The sequence below is a fragment of the Gigantopelta aegis genome, chromosome 11 (assembly GCF_016097555.1).
Source record: "Gigantopelta aegis isolate Gae_Host chromosome 11, Gae_host_genome, whole genome shotgun sequence".
Lineage (NCBI taxonomy): Eukaryota > Metazoa > Mollusca > Gastropoda > Neomphalida > Peltospiridae > Gigantopelta > Gigantopelta aegis.
The window spans coordinates 17,344,017-17,367,961 of NC_054709.1; the positions used below are offsets into that span (position 1 = coordinate 17,344,017).

At 37.3% G+C, this 23,945-nt stretch overlaps 1 protein-coding gene across 1 annotated transcript in view; it reads right to left on the reverse strand.

Annotated features, from left to right (window-relative positions):
• The window catches only part of LOC121385054 (atrial natriuretic peptide receptor 1-like), a 56,254-nt gene extending 33,464 nt beyond the window's left edge, over nucleotides 1-22,790 (reverse strand). The window contains exons 1-6 of the mRNA XM_041515590.1: nucleotides 22,754-22,790; nucleotides 19,748-19,918; nucleotides 12,880-13,017; nucleotides 3,474-3,727; nucleotides 2,662-2,761; nucleotides 894-1,064 (exon numbers count right to left, since the gene is read on the reverse strand). Coding sequence (XP_041371524.1) covers nucleotides 894-1,064; nucleotides 2,662-2,761; nucleotides 3,474-3,727; nucleotides 12,880-13,017; nucleotides 19,748-19,918; nucleotides 22,754-22,790 — 871 coding nt within the window. The remainder of the gene's footprint in view (nucleotides 1-893; nucleotides 1,065-2,661; nucleotides 2,762-3,473; nucleotides 3,728-12,879; nucleotides 13,018-19,747; nucleotides 19,919-22,753) is intronic.
• Between the last annotated feature and the right edge of the window lie 1,155 nt (nucleotides 22,791-23,945).

Here is a 23,945-nt window from a genome sequence, read left to right on the forward strand (position 1 = left end):
TCAAGCGAATTTTCTTTCTTAAAAAAAAAAAAAAAAAATTCTAGTGCTTTGTTAACTATATTTTCAGCAGGAGCATGATAGAACATCCCTTCCTTAGAAACATCGTTCATCACAATCTAAAACTCCTGCTCAAATTTCTGCACACGCGCCTGAACTAGTATTTCATAAAGAACAATAATGAATATTAAAGGGACATTCCTGAGTTTGCTGCATTGTAAGATGTTTCCGTCTAATAAAATAGTTCTACGATTAAACTTACATATTAAATATATTTTCTTGTTTAGAATATTAGTGTCTGTATATTCAATGTGTTTCTGGTTTTCTTAATATTTGTAAGAAGTCCAAACTGTATCTTGTCTTCAAATAATTTCGTACGTACGAAAAATATATATTTTAGGAAATAAAATTAAATTTAACCTAGTACAAATATTAGAACGATCAGAAACACGTTTAATATACAGCCACTAATATTTTATGCAGAAAAATATATTTGATATGTAATTACAATCGTTAAAAAGTCTCTGTTAGTCGATAACATCGTAAAAATTGCAGCAAACTCAGGAATGTCCCTTTAATGTTTCACTAAGTAATATTGTACCAGCTACATGACACTTTTATATTGGAGGGATCCACTATTGGGGGTGGGGTGGGTGGCGATAACGCACACTATGTGTGTGTGTGTGTGTGTATGTGTGTGTATGTATGTACATGTATGTGTGTGTGTATGTATGTATGTATGTATGTATGTATGTATGCAAGTATGTATGTACGTATGATTGGAGGGATTGGCACCGTCCACCCCCTCGCTACGACACTTGTACTAGCTAACAGCCGTAGCTAAATAACAATGTACAATGAGCGAAGTTGTTTTAGCAGTTTAAAACACGTGTTACCTTCGAACACATTTGCGAACGGAATGGAGTAGTTATAGGAGTCGTTTATCCTGATGCCCATGTTGGCGTAGTCGATGGACACGTAGGCATACTGCCCCTTTGAAAGGCCTGCTTCGTAGGCCGTCACCATGAAGCGGTGGACGTCTTGGCCATAAGCGCACAGGATAAACACTAGAGAGGGAGAGAGTTGAACATATAAATGTAACGTACAAAATAAAACTTAAAAGCTGCAGTCTCTCTCTCTCTCTCTCTCTCTCTCTCTCTCTCTCTCTCTCTCTCTCTCTCTCTCTCTCTCTCTCTCTCTCTCTCTGACTGTCTATCTCTCTCTCCCTCTCTCTCTCTCTCTCTCTCTTATCTCTCTCTGTCTCTGTGTCTCTCTCTCTGTCTGTCTGTCTGTCTGTCTCTCTCTCTCTCTCTCTCTCTCTCTCTCTCTCTCTCTCTCTCTCTCTCTCTCTCTCTCTCTCTCTCTCTCTCTCTCTCTCTCTCTCTCTCTCTCTCTCTCTCTCTCTCTCTCTCTCTCTCTCATATATCTCTCTTCTTCATCCTAAAATATATTTGAGTAATACATAATGCCTTTTGTAAAACTCATGACTTGAACAGTTAAACAAGGCAATAATACCTTTTGTTAATCATCGCCTATTGGATGTCAAACATTTGGTAATTAGAGAGGAAACCCGCTACCTTCTTCCATTAGTAGTAAGGGATATTTCAGATGCACCATCCCGCAGACAGGGTTGTCTTTGAAATGCTAGTCTTGGTGAACTGGCTGAAACCATTAACAGCCCAATGGGCCCACCGACGGGGATCGATCTCAGACCGACCGCGCATCAAACGAGCGGTTTACCATTGGGCTATGTCCCGCCCCTCCCAGGTAACTGAATATGTATGGAGATTTATTTTAAACATCTTCAGACAACACACCACCATATGTTGTGTTGTTACTTGTTGTAGCAGACCGGCCTCGGTGGCGTCGTGGTTAGGCCATCGGTCTACAGGCTGGTAGGTACTGGGTTCGGATCCCAGTCGAGGCATGGGATTTTTAATTCAGATACCGACTCCAAACCCTGAGTGAGTGCTCCGCAAGGCTCAATGGGTAGGTGTAAACCACTTGCACCGACCAGTGATCCATAACTGGTTCAACAAAGGCCATGTTTTGTGCTATCCTGCCTGTGGGAAGCGCAAATAAAAGATCCCTTGCTGCTAATCGGAAGAGTAGCCCATGTAGTGGCGACAGCGGGTTTCCTCTCAAAATCTGTGTGGTCCTTAACCATATGTCTGACGCCATATAACCGTAAATAAAATGTGTCGAGTGCGTCGTTAAATAAAAAAAAAAAAAATTCTTTGTTGTAGCAGCTTAATATAGTCCGGTTTAGGAAATAGTTCCTCTTAAAAACAAAAAGAGAAAGACTAGAAAAGTCTGATATGTCTATTGAAATCTTTCTGTAGTATTTAAATAACCCACTGGTTTGAAGTTACTTGTTATATGTAGTACTAACTGATAACAGCCGTGCAAATGGTGTAGTGTCACTTGTATAACTGCAACACATGGCGGTACTCTGACATGAGGCTGACTGACAAAAAATAATTGTGGTCGACCTATGTTGATTTTTTTTTACACAATACTTGTCAGTTGAGAGCACTCCCTAAAACTAGTAGTCATATGTCCCTCTCGATAGTGTTGTATTGTTCACAGAATATATTCTGACATATAAATTGTATTGAACTGCATTGAGTAATTAATGGTGGTGTGTAACCTTAAAGCACTAACCTCTTGTTTGCTGGGATTCCTTGAGCACAGCTTCCTTTAAATTTCCTATTTTACTGAGCTGCAATTTCCTGGGATGGATGCCGACATTTCTGAAACCTGTCTAAAGAAAACACTGTTTATTACATGCATGGGTCGCACGCCACGTCCACTAAAGGGCCACACTGGAATTGATCTACTAAAGGCAGAGAAAAATGGCAGTTACCCTACTAAAGGCAGTCTCACACAGCAAGTAACCTAGTAGTTATAAAGTAACCTTCACACAGGATCAGGTTAGTGGTTAGTGAAAGAGAAGACGGTGTAGTGGCCATACACCTACCCATTGGGCCCTTAATAACTCTCTCTGGGTTGGAGCCGGTACCAGGCTGCGAACCCTGTACCTACTAGACTACAGTCCGATGGCTTAACCACTGCGCCACCGGGGCCGGTAATGCCTGTTCAAACACCTTTTACCAAGTCCGGCGCCTCACCCCTCCCTTGCACAAACTCTGCGCCTAACGAAGACCTATCTCCTAATGGTGATGTTGTACCTGAATATTCATTTCATTTATACTTAAGTCTCTGCTTATGCCCAATGAGGTTCAAGCACGCTGTCCTGGACACACACACCCCTAGCTATCTGAGTTGTCTGTCCAGGACAGAGTGTTAATGGTTAGTGAGAGAGATACGAAGTCGGTGTTGTGGCCTTACACCTATCCATCTCTGGGTGGGGGCCGGTATGGGGCTGCGAACCCAGTACCTACCAGCTTTATGTCCGATGGCGTAACCACTATACCAGCGAGGCCGGTTGTGCCTGAACAAGTCTGTTAACATACCAAAATGTCCTCCGATGCCCTTAGCCATGCCGAGTCTCTTCCAATCACCAAAGTAACTCGCTTCCATTCGAAGTAAAGCATTATGTTCCTGAGAAAGTCTCCTATTTCGGTGAAGCTCCCAGTCATCCTCAGTAGGGTGGGGTAGTCCTTTCTGTTAGACAGGTCGTCGCTATAGCAACCGAAACTGAGGACAGGCACCTGCCACCGGCCTGCCAGCAGTCCTATTGATTCGCAGACGTTGTCGCAGGAGGGTCCTGGGTTAAAAGAAGGTAATATATAGAAAGTAGTATCGGTGATTTTTAAACTCATTTTTAAACCCCCTTCGTAAGGGGGCTCAGTCGGTTGAGCGCTCGTCTTAGATTGCGTCATATGATCAAACCAAGCCAGTGGAGCCCTTATTTATTGGGTTTTCTCCTTTCCCAGTCTGTGCCCCGCGACTGGTATATCAAAGGTCTTGTCTGTGGGGAAGTTAATGTCAAAGATCCCTTGCTCCTAATGGAACAATGTAGCGGGGTTTCTCTGAAAAACTACGCCTCAAAAATTACAAAACGTTTGATATGCAATAGCCCATGATTCATAAATCAATGTGTTTTAGTGGTATCATTTATATATGTCATCTATATATCTACTTTGGCTTAGATATATAGATGACATATTTTTTATTTGGGACCATTCTGAACAAGATCTTAATACATTCATTGAATCTGCCAATCAACAGCACCCTACCATTCAATTTACATACACATATTCAAGGAATAAAGTTACATTTTTAGATGTCGATGTCATTAAAACAGATAGTGGGTCTTTTTCATCAACTGTTCACACAAAAGTAACAAACACACACCAATATTTACATTTCAAATCAGCTCACCCCAAGGCATGTAAAAAAGGAATTCCTTTCAGTCAAGCTAAAAGGTACACCAGAATCATTTCAAACAGTGACACGTTACAAACTGAACTAAATAGTTTGAAAAAACACTTCTTGAATAGACTTTACCCTCCTGCCATTGTAAATAATGCTATAGAAAAAACATTAATTGGACCCAAAGAAAAACATATCGAATCTCCTGCATCTACGTCTGAACAAGAAACAATGATACCTTTTGTCGTAACATACAACCCATGCCTACCAAATATTGGCCATATATTACATAGATATTGGGGAATTCTCGAACAGTTAAGTAAACTCAACATACTAGCACAAAGTAAACGAATTGTTGCTTTTAAAAGACCACATAATCTTAAAGACATGCTTGTTCATTCTAAACTACAATGTAATGATGATAATAAAAAGCGCTCTGCATTAAAATGTGGTAAAAGTAAATGTAAAAATTACAAATTCCTTGAAGAAAAAACGCACTTTGAAAGCAGTCAAACTGGACGCGTTTATCCCATAAAACATACTATGATATGCTGTTCTTCAAACGTGATTATCTTATCACCTGCACAAAATGTAGTATGCAATATGTAGGACAAACAGGAGATAAGCTGTCTTTACGTATGAATGGACATCGTAGCGACATCAATTTATATCCTAGCAAATCTACGTTGGTTAATACCCACTTTAATACGAATTATCATTCCATATCTAACTTTTCTTTTATGCCTATTGAACAAGTATTTAGCAATGATGAACATCATCGACTAGTTAGAGAAACTTTTTGGATACACCAACTGAGAACCAAAACGCCACATGGACTTAATGATAACGTTATATTTCATGTAAACACATCTTAGGCATTCAGTAATGTTATAAATATCCAATGCAGTACAGTGACATTACTTTGTGTTTCCATGTTCCATAATTAATTAAATAATCTTGTCTTTATAGTAAAAGAACAAAATTGCTATAAAATGCATTTATACACTTATTATTACCTTTTTCTATTTAAAATGTGACATTGTTCTTTAAAATTTCAATATGTTCAGTTAGTGGTCTAATGTCTGTTTTGACGGCTACTTTTCAATGCATTAACCTGCTGTTTTTAGACTACTGTTGTATCTACGCAGATCCTGTACAAATTGATAAAACAATATTACAATAATGAAAATGAGAGTGTATAAAAAATAAAAAATACTCTGTTTGACCAAAAAATTGGTTCGTTTTAACAGTTAATTCGTTCTATCCATTAAAATTTATTAATACTATATAGGGGAAAATCGGGACTTTACAATCAGTTCGTTCTACCCGGTAGTTTGTTGTAAGCGTATTCGTTGTAAAAGTACTTTACTATACTTAAAAACAGGCGTTTAAAGGAAGCTATCACGCTTGCTCCTCTTCACTCCCCATCACTCCCCCATCACCCCATCACTCCCCCATCAATCCCCACCACTACCCCATCACTCCCCCATCATCCCATCACTCCCCCATCAATCCCCACCACTACCCCATCACTCCCCCATCACCCCATCACTCCTCATCACTACCCCATCACTCACCCATCACTCCCCATTACTACCCCATCACTCCCCCATCACCCCCATCACTCTCCATTACTACCCTCAGACCAGTTCAAGGAGAGTAATTTGTAGCTCCCCTTAGCATGTAAAATTTAAACAGTATCAATATAAAAGATTAAAGTTTGTTTTGTTTAACGACACCACTAGACATTTATTAATAATCGGCTACTGGAAAAGAAAGAAATGCTTTATTTAACGACGCACTCAGCACATTTTATTTACGGTTATATGGCGTCAGACATATGGTTAAGGACCACACAGATTTTGTCGCCACTATATGGGCTACTCTTCCGATTAGCAGCAAGGGATCTTTTATTTGCGCTTCCCACAGGCAGGATAGCACAAACCATGGCCTTTGTTGAACCAGTTATGGATCACTGGTCGGTGCAAGTGGTTTACACCTACCCATTGAGCCTTGCGTAGCACTCACTCAGGGTTTGGAGTCGGTATCTGGATTAAAAATCCCATGCCTCGACTGGGATCCGAACCCAGTACCTACCAGCCTGTAGACCGATGGCCTACCACGACGCCACCGAGGCCAGTTCGGCTACTGGATGTCAAACAGATGGTTATTTTGGCACAGTCATAGAGAGGAAACCTGCTACATTTTTCCATTAGTAGCAAGGAATATTTTATATGCACCATCCCACAGACATGATAGCACATACCACGGCTTTTGATATACCAGTCGTGGTGCACTGGCTGGAACGAGAAATAGCCCAATGGGCCTACCGACGGGGATCGATCCCAGACCGACCCTGGTATCAATATGGTGATATCTTAAGTGGCTCTCCATAACCTATGCTTGGGGAGCAATTAATCACTTTTCTTGTTTATCATGTCGACTGTTTCTTTTAACGCCACCACTAGAGCAAATTGATTTATTAATGGGCTGTTGGATGTCAAACATTTGGTAATTTTCACACATAGTTTTAAAAAGGAAACCCGCTACATTTTTTTCATTACTAGCAAGCAGAACACATCAAATGATGGTTGTCTGTATTTATATAGGCTCCTTATATATGATGATTATGATGAATTAATTGTTTATTAAAGAGTGAAATGACAATATACATAAAATTATACAATACAAACACAAAATATATTTCCACCTAGCCTAAATAAGCTTATTCGACACCTAAAACATTTTATTATATGAATATAAAAATATTGTTACGATATAAAACTCTAAAGAAAACAAAATAATATACAAATATATATATATATATATATATATATATATATATACACACACACATATACATATACACACACACATATACATATACATATACATATACATACACACACACACACACACACACACACACACATACACACACAGACACATATATATATATATATATATATATATATATACACACACACACATTCAAGCGATGATAAACACCAAAACCGTTTTACATACTGCATGAATGGCGTATTTTAATAAAGATTTTAAAATATCTAAAAATTAATAACGGTGCTTTTTTTTAATGTGATCCCCTATATTGGGATAACATTTCTGTTTTCTGTTTTGTTTTTGCAAAGGCGGTGTTCATATAATTTGGCGCCCAAAATAAATGCTTTTAATGATGAACCCTACAACTTCCGTTGTTTTTATAAGCGGTGATACCCCCCAAAATTAAAAGTTTCTAATAGTTTATAAAGAATTGCCGATAAAACAAATGACAGTAATTAAAAATCATCAGTTACGACCAACTAGATCTGCAATTGAGAACAAAATATCAGACGAGTTAGTGGACACAAAAGACAGAATGACCGTTCTGATCACGTGAAAAATTTGACGTCAAATAAGTGTTTTTTTTCAGTCGGAGATTGCCGAAATGATGAAAATAAAGTGTTGTTATTTTATTTTATTTTTTATTTTTTATTTTTTCACCACCAAATTTACAGCATACATAAAGCAAATAATAAACATACATATAAGAGAAGCATACATAAATAATAAAAGCAAAAACAAAACAAAAAACATGTTATAATAATGGTCTCCCATTTATAGATACTAGTATACGTATATCAATATATTTCCTGTGGAAAAGAAAAAAGATATATACCGATGATCAACTTGTAATTAGTTATAAACTAAAAACATATACAATAATATATATTTTATACAATTAATTTTGTCCAAATATTCCATTTTTCCTCAAATTTAGTTGTCCTGTTATTTATTGTAGCAATATATTTATCTATATAATAATACATGTTCAGATTGTTCAGGAAACCAGTTAACGTTAGTTATTGACTTTTGCATTTTGACTTATATATGTATTGTTTCGCAATTAAAAGTATTAAATTGACAATATTATCTTTTTTAGAATAATTAGGATTGCCTAAAATAATTGTTTATGCATTTATTTGGAGTCTAATTTTAGTTTTCAAGAATATCCAGTTGATAACAGTATTCCAGAATGCTTGAACATGTTTACATAACCAAAAAAAGTGCATTAAATCTTCACTAAACGTATGACAAAATTCACATTTATCTGATTTGTTAATACCATATATAACCAAATGCTTATTTGTTGTTAAAATAAATAAAAATATCTTGTACTGAAAGTAACGGAGCCCTGTGTCGGTGGTTAGCTTGATAGGGATAAGATATACATTTTCCCACCATTTGTCACAGAGGTCAATATCAAAAATATGATTCCATTTTATTTGTGCGTTTATTTTGTATTTAGATGTGTGTTCATTTATGTACTCTTTGTAGAAATTTTTACAAACGTTTGTTTTAAGAAGTTCTTTCAAACAATTAGGTATTATTGGCATTTGTAATGTTACTAATTCTGTATATATAACCAATTTATAATATTTTTTGATTGCTAAAATCAAACCGTTGTAGACTGTAAATGGCGGTATGAGGTCATATTTCATACAAAATTCATCATATGTGAGCCAACTGGTATTATTAAACAGATATTTTAAAAACAAAATTCCTTTATTTGCCCATGTCTTGTAATAAACATATTTATTATTGATTTTAATAAAAGAGTTATACCAAATTGGTAAGTTTAGTATGTTTGTTTTATCACTTGTAGATTCACATTTTTCTAAAAATATTGACCATATAAATAATAAATTTTTCCAAAACGGATTTGTGCATACCTCTGCTTTTGCCTTGCTGTAAGCTGACCCAAAAGTTAAAAGTAATTCCGCTTTCGACTGTAAACAATTACTCAATAAACAGGCAATGTTTTGGTTTAGATATACACTTTTCTATTGCTCTTAAGCCACCATTTTGATAATCTCGAATTGATGGTTTTCTAGCAATTTTATCAGGCTTTTTATTCCAAATAAACTGAAAGAAATAAGTTTCTAGTTTTTTAAAGAAAGCATCTGTTGGGTTTGGGAGTGAAGAAAATAGATAAACAAATTTTGATAAAGCCAGACTTTTGATTACAGCAATTTTTCCTAATGCTGATAAAGAACGTTTTGACCATTGTTCGAGTAACTTTTTAACTTCTTTTAGCTTTCTATTATAATTCAGTTCTTGCATTTGATACAGATTAGTAGAAGAGAAATGGACACCAAGAACTGTAAATTCAGTAGTCCATTTTAATTTATATATTGGACACATTTTTCTGTGATAATTACGATCATTGCTTAATGTTATTATATTTGTTTTATCAATGTTTACTTTTAGACCTGATATATTTGTAAAATATTGTAGTATTTCCATAGATGCTGTAAGGTTTTTTTCACACCAGTCAAGTAGTAATGTTGTGTCATCGGCAAACTGTGATATTTTAAATTCATTACCACATATCTCAATTCCTTTTATATTTTTGTTTTTTCTTACCAAGATCCCAAGAATTTCAACACATAGAATAAAAATATAGGGGGATAAAGGATCACCTTGTCTACATCCTCGGCCAAGTTTAAAACGTTCAGTAATAGTACCATTTATGGATAGACATGATTCGCATTCATTAAGTGTTGTTATTGCTCAAATAAAATATAACTTTAATTGTTTCTATCAAACATACAAATAAATACTGGTATGGGATACAACAGAGGCTGTTAAAATGGTGTTAAATTACGTTACGGTAACTATCAATAAGCTACCGACGTTTTTTTCACACCGCGGCTTGTTTTCTTTGATGTCGATATAAAAAAAATTCAGTGTGAAAGAAAAGTGTGCAATATGAAGTAGCGAAGCTGGGTACTGTAAAATATAGTTGGATGTGGGAAAAGAAAGTGGGGTGGAGAAAAATAAAGAGGGCGGCAAAACACGGTAGCGGAACGGCAAAATGCAATAGCGGGCCGCCCGCCCCGCTTAAATGGAGCAGCGAGAACACAACAGAAACGAAACTATATATAAAACCATTCGACCCTTTGTCCGCCCCAAGTACCTGATTATAACAATGCCCTTACCAACCGAAGAATGAAACGATATTGTTCGACAGTACGACATCAACAAAATATGAAATTACTCCATGGTGGATACAGGAATCTGAATAAAGTGGGGTGGGGTGCAATATATAACAGGAATTTGAAAAAAAAAGTGCGAAATGTTGTAGTTAGATAAATTTCATATCTGTCACTCATTAGTATTACATTTATGTACTGGATCTGTAGATTTATTTTTGTAAAAATCGGAATATATCGCTTAAATTAATAAATAAATAAAATCAGAATACATAGCTTAAAATACTGGGTAAACAGAAAATAAAAAGGTACCGATTCCAAATCAATTGATTTCATTGAAATTGGGCGGGAAGAAACCTAGAATAAGGTAATAACGTTGAAAATTCATTTTGACGTCGTCTACTTTGAGGTTAAAGAAGTGACGTCATTAATGCTGTATTTTTACAAGATATAATTAAGATAGAGCCCAAATATCTGATATTAATTTTTTTAAGGTTATTACACATGTACCTGTTATTTACCCCAAAATAAGAAAAAAACTCAAGTTGTCAGTTTTTGTATGTGACGGCTCATATATATACTCTTCAAAAAAAGAAACGCAAAAGGGTACAAATGGGTTATAACTCCGATTTTATGTTTCCTACCGGTTCATGCTGAATATAAGGTCATTGCATGTCCCAAACACATTCCCACGGTTACATTCGATAAAACGCAGCTACTGTACAATAAAGTTCCAAAATGTGAATATTCGCAAAAACGCAGCCACGTGCAAACCATGTCACCACTGCACGTGCGTTGTCTGCACGTGCAACATGAACACCGACAGTATAAAGGTGCAGGGTGTTCGATTGCCTGGCCTCTGTATCTGGCCGACAGTTGACAATCCAGGACATGCCACGTCTCAGTGAACCGCAGAGAAACAATGCCATCGGCCGACTAGACGCAGGCGAATCCAGAACGGCCGTTGCCAGGGCATTCCATGTGTCCCCAAGCACCATCTCCAGACTGTGGGACCGTTACCAGCAACATGGATCAACACGTGACCTCCCTAGATCCGGTCGACCACGGGTCACTACCCCCGGGCAGGACCGCTACATCCGGGTACGCCACCTTCGGGAACGATTGACTACTGCCACCTCCACAGCCGCAGCAATACCAGGTTTGCGCAGGATATCCGACCAGACCGTACGGAACCGCCTACGTGAGGTAGGAATTCGTGCCAGACGTCCAGTTCGAGGTGTCATCTTAACACCACAACACCGTCGACTCCGACTGCAGTGGTGCCAGATTCATCGACAATGGCCTCAACTGCGATGGAGACAGGTGTGGTTCAGTGACGAGTCCCGATTTCTGCTCCGACGTCATGATGGAAGATGTCGCGTGTATAGGCGTCGTGGTGAACGTTATGCGGCAAACTGCGTGCAGGAAGTGGACAGATTCGGCGGGGGTAGTGTCATGGTGTGGGCAGCCATATCACGCACTGGCAGAACTGACCTGGTCCACGTGCAGGGCAACCTGAATGCACAGGGCTACATTGACCAGATCCTCCGGCCACACATCGTTCCAGTTATGGCCAACGCCAACGCAGTGTTCCAACATGACAACGCCAGGCCTCACACAGCACGTCTCACAACGGCTTTCCTACAGAACAACAACATTAATGTCCTTCCTTGGCCATCGATATCACCGGATTTGAACCCAATTGAGCATCTATGGGACGAGTTGGACCGACGCCTCCGACAGCGACAACCACAGCCCCAGACCCTGCCCGAGCTGGCAGCAGCCTTGCAGGCCGAGTGGGCCACCATCCCCCGGGACGTCATCCGTACTCTGGTTGCTTCAATGGGCAGGCGGTGCCAGGCAGTTGTCAACACACGCGGAGGCCACACCCGGTATTGACTTCAGATGACCTTGACCTTGGTGGTGTGTCCTATCACTTACTCACAATGGACTAGAGTGAATTGTGAACAATCCTGCAACATTTGGTAATTATTGGACTCACCATTCAATAATTAAATCAATTATCCAAACGTTACGACAATGTGGTTTTGCGTTTCTTCTTTTGAAGAGTATATATATATATATATATATATATATATATATATATATATATATATATATATATATATAGGGTGAGAGAACCACATACATATACCACGTATATATAAACATGCTTTAACGCGTAAATGGATCTCTATCACTAATCCAGATATCCACCGTCTAATCAGAAGCATGAGCCGACGTTATACAGCTGTCAACATGCAATGCGCAAGGTGCTCAGACACGTTACTGACAGTTTTCAGATGTTCTATTATGGACACCCAGTTACCATTTAACGACGTGACACTCAGACATTTCATTTTGTATTGAAAATCTCCTGTTACTTATACTGACAAATGATGTCCCAATTTTATTTTGTAAGTCACGAGTTTTCTTTTATTTAAGCACATTTAGCAAATTGCTAAACCTTGTTTGGGTACGTATATGCAATGTAAATCTTCATATAAAGGAAACGAAGAAAAGAAAAAAAGGTAAAATAAATGCGACTGACCAATCACTGCGTGGATCTTCTGCGATGACGTCTGCATCTTGTGGGTGACCATCTCGACAAACGTGTAGAGCCCATATCCACGGTCACACCTCGTGTCGTTAATTTGGTAATCTATCGTGTGGTTCCCACTAGTCAAAACTGTCGTAAAAAAAAAGAAAAAAAAAAGGGGGTAGAGAATATGTTTAAAGCATAAGCACATAACAAAACAAACAACACCTCCAAAACATCCCCCCCCCCCCAAAAAAAAAAACCCCACAACAACAACAAAAAACAACAACAACAACAAAACAACAACAAACAAACAAAAAACCCCAACAAACAAACAAAAACAACAACAACAACAAAAACAACATTCCCAAAGAAACAAGCCCCTCAACCCCCCCCCCCCCCCCAAAAAAAAAAAAAAAAATACAAACAAACAAACTCAGCCAAAACCCCCAAATAACAGTCACAACCAGCACCACCCCAAAAGAGAGAAGAAATAACACAACCCACCTACCCCACAAGCCCCCAAAAGCCCACAAGAATAACACACACAAGCAATATTATTATACATTTGAGGTCTAACATACTGTTAACGACGGATGCGAATGCAGAATTTTTCTAAGTAGAGCGGATTCAACAAAGGATATAGTACTGCAGACAATGTATTTGTTTTGTTTTAATAGAATATTTCTTGTCGATAGATAAAAAACGTACTGTATTTTGACTAAAAAAGAGATTTAACACTGTGGATAGAGGACTAATGGCAAACAGTAGTATAGAGTAGCATTCGTAGGAAATATCGCATACTTATTTACAATGTGTATTCTAGAATAAAATCGTGTATATCGTTTGACAATTCAAAAGCAGAGTATTTTATGTGTAACATCTGTGTCAGACAGGGTGGACACATTAATTATTTCCTATTTTTGTAATGACTTTATAAAAAAATCTGTGTTAATGGCTTATAAGAATGTACAGAGGATAGTCTGGGATTGTACATAAAGTTGTTTTTATTGTTTAATGCTGATGACAAGGTAATCATGACTGGAAATGTTGACTCCATTCAACAGGCACTTGGTATTTTTAGTTTATATTACAATGAATGGAAGCTCGGTAAAAATACCGACAAGAGCAAGATAATTTTATTTTGTAAACATAAACATAACATAATACCCAAATTTGCATTGCATGGCGAAGCTAAAGAAGTGGTTATTAGAAACTCATATTTGTATATTACATTTAGTTATAACGGTACATTTTGTACAACAAAGAAGCAGTTAATAGAACAAATAACTAAAGTTATAAATCGAGTATTTATAAAAGCAAGAAGACTTAGTAGATATACAAATTAAATTATTTGATAGTCTGGTGTTACTGATTTTACTGTATTGTTGTGAAAGCTGCGGCTATGGATAATTAGAAGATACTGAAAAGGTGCATTTAACATTATGCAAAATAACTCAACCCCAAATCTATGATATATGGTAAATTTGGGAGGTTTTCAATAAAATACAACATATATAAAATGGAAGAAAACTATTGAAAGGAAAGAAAGGAAAGGAAGGAAATGTTTTATTTAACGACACACTCAACACATTTTATTTACGGTTATATGGCGTTGGACATACATGTATGGTTAAGGACCACACATATATTGAGGGAGGAAACCCGCTGTCGCCACTTCATTGGCTACTCTTTTCGATTAGCAGCAAATGATCTTTTATATGCACCATCTCATAGACAGGATAACACATACCACGGTCATTGATGTACCAGTCGTGGTGCACTGGCTGGAGCGAATGAAAGGAAATAACTATACATGTTTTTATTAAGTATGCATGGAAATTATATTTTAAATCAATATGGATTTATTTGGTTATGCCAGTTTGATACAAGTGTAAATAGAAAATGGTTGTCACAAAAGACAGAATATTTTAAATTATGATTTCTATATACAAGTGTGGAACAGTTGTCTTCAAACCTCACCAAAGGCAATTATTTATATATTATTTGTAACTGAACATATATATTATGAGACATACCTGGATACTCTTCTTTTGAAATACAGAAATATATTTGCAAGATTTAGGCTATGTGATCATAATCCACCAGTTGAAACAGAAATATGGTGGAATTTAACAAGATACTAACTGTATGCTGTATCTTTAGCAAACGTTGTTTGAATGCAATACATTAAATGACCGTAGAAAACACTATTTATCTAACTACTACTGTAAAAATCCTAGTGCTACTAAAATGAAGATATCGTTTAACAGACACAGTTAGAAATAGTAATAAATATTTGTCAGTATATAAAACAAGGTCTTGAAATGATGTGACAAAAACATGATTATTTTACAAATGTATGTGCATGTACATGTACATATATATCAATTTGTCTGACTGAATGTATTTAAGATATACTTATGAGTAGCCTATATTCAAAGGTAAGTTTTAAACACGATATATACGCGAAGACAAACTAGTAGAAAATGCAGATGTGTCCTGTTTGTTGGCGTGTGTATCCACGTTTAGGTCCTACATGAATGTATAGACTAGACGAACGTTCCAAAAAGTCACATAGAAATGAAGCATTAGACAGTTTTTGGTAGAAGTTGGTAACAAGCAGATTCTATATGATTTGGATGTACCAAACTTTCTTTTGTGATTTTAACCCCATAATTAATGAAATTCAAAATGGCGTCAAACTGTAGTTTTCTTGTAATTTGTTGTTGTAGAAAGCCACGTTTGCCAATGTTGTTGCATCTACATACACGTTTCTAGTGTTATTGACATGCTTGATAATCTTAACAGTTAACTGACTTCACAAACAGTATCAGATTAGTTCAGTTTCTCAACTCAACATTGTCTGTTCCAGATTTTAAGAATAGTAGTTCAAGGACGTCTCTAACTGGTAAATGCAGATGGCATATTTAGTCACATACATGGACTACACCATTGGTTTGAGATGCCCAGATATATACAGTTATATTGGATTACCATTGACACAATTATCTTGATCAGAGAAAGTTGCTGCATCTGCATACTGCAGTGCAGATTAGTTTGGCTTTCCGACATCTACAGTGGAGAGTCCTGTATGCCGTTTGACATGAACAATATATGACCTCGTGACAGGCTTCTGGGATGACAGCTAATGTCATCAGGATTATCTGTAGCGTCCCTCCCTGCCTTTTCCAACCCATCTCTTCTATTTCAGGTAGATCTCGTCCTGGGCAGTGGGCCTGATTCCAGATAAGGGTCTGATTGTACACACGCATAATATGAAATCGGAAAGCATGGCATAGCCTCAGGTTTTCCTGCTTTGGAGAACAGAATAACAGCGAGCCATGTCTACAGATCCACACTGTACACCATGCACACAAAGTTCTCTGTTGTGACAATCTTCTCGTCTGTTAGTTTTCCCTCACCTAAGCCAGAAAAAAAGGGTGTAGGTTTTCCAGAAACACTTTCCAGGCAGATCGTTTTGTGTGGTTGCACATAAAGGTAGTGTCATACCCAGTGAGTGCATGAAAAGGCAAGAGAGATGCTATGGCTTCAGTGGGTAACTGGTCGAAGATGTCCTTGATATGAATATATTTTCGATTATTAGCTGTGCCTATCATCCAAAGTTTTTGACATAAAAAAACAAGTAAAATGTGACACAAGCAAAATACAACACAATTGCTGCAGTTATTATTGGTTCCATGCAGTACAAGTCTGAGGTCAGCTTCTTTGTGTGTTGCAATACGAGTCTATAGATCAGTGGTGGTTATATCTAATGACAGCTCTTTTCTTTCATCAGAAAACCCTCAGGCAACGATAATCGTCTTATCAGGTGGTACATTTGTAATGAGCTGTTCTGATAAAAAAAAAAAAAAAAAAAAACATTGCCAAATTAGCCTTGTTATCGTTAAAACTTGGAAGTTTTGTCCGCTAATGTAAAGAGGCACAAAATAACACGACGAATTGGGCGAATGGTCTTGGTGCGTCGCTTTGTGGTGCCGGTTTTATGGATTCTTGCCAATATCTGTCAAAAACAACATCTATTCCCTTGTATGGTGACCTCATATGCAACACTGACGTTTTTGCTCCAGCAGGCTTGCCAAGAGCTACAAGTGCCTGTCCATCTATTACTAGACATGGTGGCATTCCTCCAAGATCGAGAGTTTGTGGGCAATTAATATATGCTGTGAGCAAGTCAGCCAGGAAATATTTTGTGACCTTGAAACTGAATAAAATTAAATGTCACCTTTGTAAGTTGTAATACCGTGATTAAAGTCCTATTATTTAATATACAACATATACACCAGTCACAACCACAATTCATCAAAATACGGTAACATCGTGTAAATATAAGCGAAATACAGCATTTTTGGTGCTATGACCGTGACCTTGAAATATGACCTTGAAAATATTTAGGAAAAAAAATGGCACCAAAACTTTTCAGAATGCTACTGTAATAAGCTTTAAAATGATTTATGTTGCCAACTTTCTTCATTAAATCCCCACGGAATTACAACTGGCCAACTAAAAGGTATGTGACCTTAGTGATACGGTACATATTATGAGACATTACAAAAACTGGGATCATATTTTGACTGAAAATTCAGCTTGTTAACAACCATTTTTAGATCCAGCATACTCGAATTATGTAAAATAGCTACAGCCGTTACTTTTACCAAAAATTGCTTCAAGCTTTCACATTTTGGGAAAACTCGTCCAGTCTAGTAATGTGTTGCGCTCGCTTGATATGCGGTCGGTGTGGGATCGATCCCCGTCGGTGGGCCCATTGGGCAATTTCTCGATCCAGCCAGTGCACCACGACTGGTATATCAAAGGCCGTGGTATGTGCTATCCTGTGTGGGAAAATGCATATAAAATATCCCTTGCTGCATTAGGAAAGATGTAGCGGATTTCCTCTGATGACTATGAGTCAGAATGACCAAATGTTTGACACCCAATAGCCGATGATTGATTAATCAATGTGCTCTAGTGGTGTTGTTAAACAAAACAAACGTCTTTTTCATAAGTTGAAATGATCGAGTTAACAAAGTCTGGGTGAAAGCCTGCAAATCATTGAAATGTACATAGATGTAATCTAAGTCGATGAAGAAACAAGCAAAACACTATTTTACTAAACCGATAACAGATTTAATAGTCATTTCCTACCCTGCATTTTTGCAATGTTTGGCCATAGTTAAGGTATGTAGGTAGGTACAAAAAACAAATCTAGTTGTTATGCCGAAATTTTCTGTAATTTGAAGCATTTAAGGACACTTCAAAAATAAAGAGAGAAAGAAAGGAGAATTGAGAAAGGAGTGGGGAAGTCAATTTTCCAGTGCTGCTGGTAGTACTAAACCAAATAACTTCCGACTGGGTCAAAGTTCGAGGTTGATAGAGAAGTGAACACCACAAGTCTTGTGATTGGTGATAAATGTGAGTGTGTTGGTTGTAAACAAATTACTTTCATCTGGATAAAAAAATAATGCAATTTTATTTCATCTAGTACCACTGAGTCAAGTAGCATTGTGCTTGAAACATGTATGGGGTATCTGTAAAAAAAAGTACTCGAATTTTGTGCAGAACTAGGGTAGTCATAGACTCTACCCGTTATCTCAGAAATGAGCAGCTTCAACCCCATTTCTTTTCTGATTCACTTTAATGGTGAGAAGTAGTAGTATTTATATCTGTGGCATTTATGTCGATTGATACACTGCAGGTAGGAGTTGTAGCCACATATGTTACTATTGTCGTCTATGGGATTTGATTTGGTAGTATACCCCCATGCTAGGATAGGCTGGGACAGGCAAAGATAAAAAGCGAACAACCGTGGCGTTCTGTAGAATGTTCATCGTATGAGTCGCCGAACAAATCGACCAAAATCAGCTGCAACTTGACGTGGAAGCAAGGAATCATGCTAGAAAAGAATCCACCCAGGTGGTGCAGGCTGTCGAAAGGAGAAACGCCTTTACATTCACTCAGTCCTAATGGCCGCATACATCCACTTAGAAAACTCAATTTCACTGACAAAAAACAACATGGAGGACTCCCAAGTCGAGCACGACAAAAGTACAAGGCACGTGTGCATCGCATTTTCTCTTTCTCTCTCTCTATCTGTGTGGTCCCTAACCATATGTCCGACGCCATAAAACCGTAAATAAAATGTGCTGAGTGCGTCATTAAATGAAACATTTCGTTCGTTCGTGTGCAGGACATTACAATGAGGGGATGTCTGTATTTTGGTGAGTGACGTTTTCAAGGATTTGGGTTAAGATACCCTAGAAAATATATTAAAATAAAATTCTCTTGGAGCAGGGGGGGGGGGGGGGGGGTCGATCCCTGATACCTCCCCTCCCCGCACACGCCTGAGTACGTGCAGTGGCAGAGATCAAACTGAAATGTCTTACTGCTGCGAGCTGTAGACTGGGAACCTAATTCTGGATAAATACTATTGAATATAATGGTCAAAACCTCTTACATATATGTATGGTAATTATGTGGTCAATCTTGGGAGATGGGGCGGGTGGTGGTGGCGGCTGTGGGCCACTAGGGGCGCTGTTCAGTTGGTACTATATTAGAAAATCTTCAGTTACCCAATACACGCAAAACATGCACAATCCTGTCTTTTTAGTCATTCTGACTCGTAGTCATCAGAGGAAACCCGCTACATTGTTCCTAAAGCAGCTAGGGATATTTTATATGCACTTTCCCACAGACAGGAAAGCACATACCACGGACAGACAGGCAGACACACAGAGAGAGAGAGAGAGAGAGAGAGAGAGAGAGAGAGAGAGAGAGAGAGAGAGAGAGAGAGAGAGAGAGAGAGAGAGAGAGAGAGAGAGAGAGAGAGAGAGAGCTTGTAATGAGATACATTCTGATTTACCTGATAACGATTCGTTCTTTATTGTTTTTTCCAAAGTAATATTAATGGCTGCCTCGACTTCCACTCTACTCATCCGTCGAGATCCCGTGAACGGCGCCAGTACCGCTATTGTGAAAATGTACCCGGAAACGCACGGCAGGAGGAGTATCACAGTGAAGAACCATAGCATGACTGCAACAAACAACAACAAATTACCAAAATTGTCCAGCAATACGCGTATCCTATATGTTTCACTATTTAACAATTTAAAGTAGATCATCCGCGTTTATTAAACGAGTGGATTGTTATTTTTTTATGAACAGAGGTATTTGTGTGTGTATAAGAGAGAGAGAGAGAGATAGAGAGAGAGAGAGAGAGAGAGAGAGAGAGAGAGAGAGAGAGAGAGAGAGAGAGAGAGAGAGAGAGAGAGAGAGAGAGAGAGAGCAAGAGAGAGAGAGAGAGAGAGAGAGAGAGAGAGAGAGATAGAGAGAGAGAGAGAGACAGACAGAGAGAGATAGAAACATATCGACAGAGACAGATAGACAGAGAGACAGATAGATAGAGAGATAGATAGAGATAGAGACAGACAGAGAAAGAGAAACAGAGACAGATAGACAGAGACAGAGAGGCAGTTAGAGAGACAGACAGACAGAGAGAGAGAGAGAGAGAGAGAGAGAGAGAGAGAGAGAGAGAGAGAGAGAGAGAGAGAGAGAGAGAGAGACAGAGACAGAGATAGAGCGAGAGAGAGAGGATAAAATAGTTAAACTGGAAAAAACCCCTCAATAACTACTTTTGATAGGTAACCGTCAATATTCAATTATGATACAGTATTTTACCCCATCTTGAACCTAATTACAGTTTGACCCTATAATCATAATATTATATACATGACTGCAGATCATAGTAGACGTAATTTGATGACAATTAAAAACAGTTTTATTGATACAGTCATTTCAAGTTAATTGTAAAATTACTTCTAAATTTTTCATCGAAGAGCAATACAATGATTTAAATTTCGTTTTGTATGCCGGAAGATTCTAGAAACCCCATAAATGATTGAACAGCAGTTTTCACAGTATAATATCAAAAAGAAGAAATGGTTTTACTAAGAAAACTCTAATACATGTATAACGTCTAAGTATTGACTGCTGTCGTTTGATCTTGCTTCATCCTAGTCAGGGGCGGTTCCATAAAATATTTTTGGGATGGGCACTAAAAGAAAAGGGCATATGGCCAAAACGAAACCCATACAAGAACCCCCCCCCCCCCCCACACTACACACACATATATAAATACAAAACCCAGAAAACGTAGGCACTTAAATATATTTAGGGGTAGTGTGTGTGTATGTGTGTGTGGGTGTGGGTGGGGGGAGGGGGGTCCCATGGTCTCCGCTACTGTATCCGCCTATGCTATTTATTATTATAAAACATATCGGCCCGAATTTACGAAAGGTGATCATCGCTCGTTTATCTTAGATGCGTGTAAGTCTTAAAGGGACATTCCTGAGTTTGCTGGAATGTTTAAGATGTTATCGACTAACAGAGACGTTTTGACGACTGTAAAATATTAGTGGCTGTATATTAAACGTGTTTCTGATCGTCCTAATATTTGTAGTAGGTTAAATTCATTTTATTTCCTAAAAACGATTTTTTCGTACGTACGAAATTATTTTAAGACAAACTCCAGTTTGGGCTTCTTACAAATATTAAGACGACCAGAAACACATAGAATATACAGACACTTATATTCTAAACAAGAAAATATATTTAATATGTATGTCTAATCGTAGAAATATTTTATTAGTCGGAAACATCTTACAATGCAGCAAACTCGGGAATGTCCCTTTAAACGCGGCTAAAATCACATTTGTACGCGTGTGGCTAAACACCTGCGTTTATCGTATATTATGAAACTAAGACGACGTGTAGTTTGCTATCCGCGTGTAACTTGTACGGGTCATTATTTAATTGGAGGCACAAATGCCATCCGAAAGTTTTGATTGGTATAAAATGATAAAACAAATTAATAATTAAAAACAAATGTGTTGTTGTTGTATTATTGTTTATATTAACTATCTTAATAAGACTCTTTAAACATTAAAAACATAGTTAAACTATTTTTATGTGTCCGAATTCAAGGTTAATAAATTTCAATGTCTCTTAAAATTTTAATAAACGATTTTATGTTAATTACATACATTTAAAGTAATGCAAATTTAATAAGCAATGTATTTGTGATTGGAAATAATTATTTTGTATCTTTATATTTGACAAAAAAACAAATAAACATTTCCCAAATATAATTGTCATTACCGTTACAACCTCTCTAAATATTGTAATAATTTTCCCAAATATAATTGTCATTACCGTTACAACCTCTCTAAATATTGTAATCATTTAAGAAAGACGGATAACTCTCAATACAAAATCACTATTTTGCACGATAACATGTTGGCAATATTTGTGTTACTGCCAAATATAAGCGTACGAGACAGGGGGCAGGGGACAACTCCCCTCCACTAGTGATGGAGCAAAACCTCAAATTCGGGCAAAAATGTGCTAACTTGAGACCTTTTTACCACGTATTTTAATCATTCTACCTTCAAAATTAGTTGTATTCACTGTAAAAATGCGTTGTGGTCGTTTTCAACCATATATAGCTGTTTGACAGTTATGCTAATATGAAAAAAAAATTGTTATCCAGATTCGGGCATTTTGTTTAATTCGGAGAAACGTCGGCCTGCCCTCTACAAATATGGGAGCCCATACGTCTATGCTGCCAAACGGCTATATAGGGCTGCAAACGAATCATTACGCATTCTTGCAACTAATTTTGTGGGAAGATTCATTTAAATAGATGGTAAACATGCCTCAGTTTATTACATTTTTCTCGAATATTTCTATAAGTTTTGCCCATATTTAAGGATTAACTCCAGCGCTGTGGGGGGTGGGCAGTTTCACCCCCAACACACACACACACACACACACACACACACACACACGCACATACACTGCCTCTTCTTACCCCTGTCTTGTACGTTTATGTGCTCGTCTTTAGACATAATTTCTTGACATCTTCCTGAGCACTCGTAATGCATCCATCAGCACGGTTCAGTTCGTTTTGTTAATGACAAGTGCCGATTACTTTGACTTAAACAACCCCTTTCGTGCGTTTAAGTATTTCAATACATTTTAAACGCAGGTGTATAAATTGGTGATCTTCATTGTACGCGCGTAACATAAACGTGCTTCGTAATTTGGTTACTTAGATATACACTTCTGTTTTAGATAGTTACACGTGGTTAAGGGATAAACACCTTTCGTAAATTCGGCCCAGAATGTTTAACCTTTCTCAGTAATATTTTCGGATTTTCGTATAGTGTTTAAAACATATATTGCGATATGTGTGTTTCAAAACACGGACATGATAATTAGTAAGATATAGAAGATATTTCATGTTTTTGTCAAATATGATTTATATCTCGTCGAGTGAAGTTTGCAGACATATTTCACGAGTCACGCTTGCGCGACGAGTATGATATAATTGCAAACTTCACGAGATGAGATATAAATCATATTTGACAAAAAACATGAAATTTTCTATTTATTATATAACTTTTGGCAATTGATCTTTATTTTCAAAATGCCAGCAGCAAAATAGTTCCGGCTTTCTTACAATGAAGATAACACTTTCTACAGTGACGATAACACATTTTAGAGTGAAATAGTAGAATGTTTACTCTAAAATGTGTTATCGTCACTGAGTAACTGATAACACTTTTATTTCACTGATATTTTAAGATATTTCACTAAATGTTATATAATAAAATACAATATTTAATTAACAGTTAAACTTATACACCTTTATGCTTAGTTTATAAGAAGAAGAAGAAGAAGAAGAAGAAGAAGAAGAAGAAGAAGAAGAAGAAAAAATATAGAATGTAATTAACAAAAAGAATGAAAAACACCTTCACTCAAACTCACCCCATAATACATAGATTATAAACATACAAGCAACGTAACCGTAAGTTTCAGGTAACCGAAAAGTGAAAATTGACGCGAACCATTTTTGGGTTACGTAAAACCAAATTCAGGTAACCGATTCCGTTTCTACGTAACCCGTCATGACCATATATATATATATATGACGTACTAAATTTAATGCGCGAACGAAAAATAAATGGGTTACACAAAACTAGATTTACGCGAGCGACGCG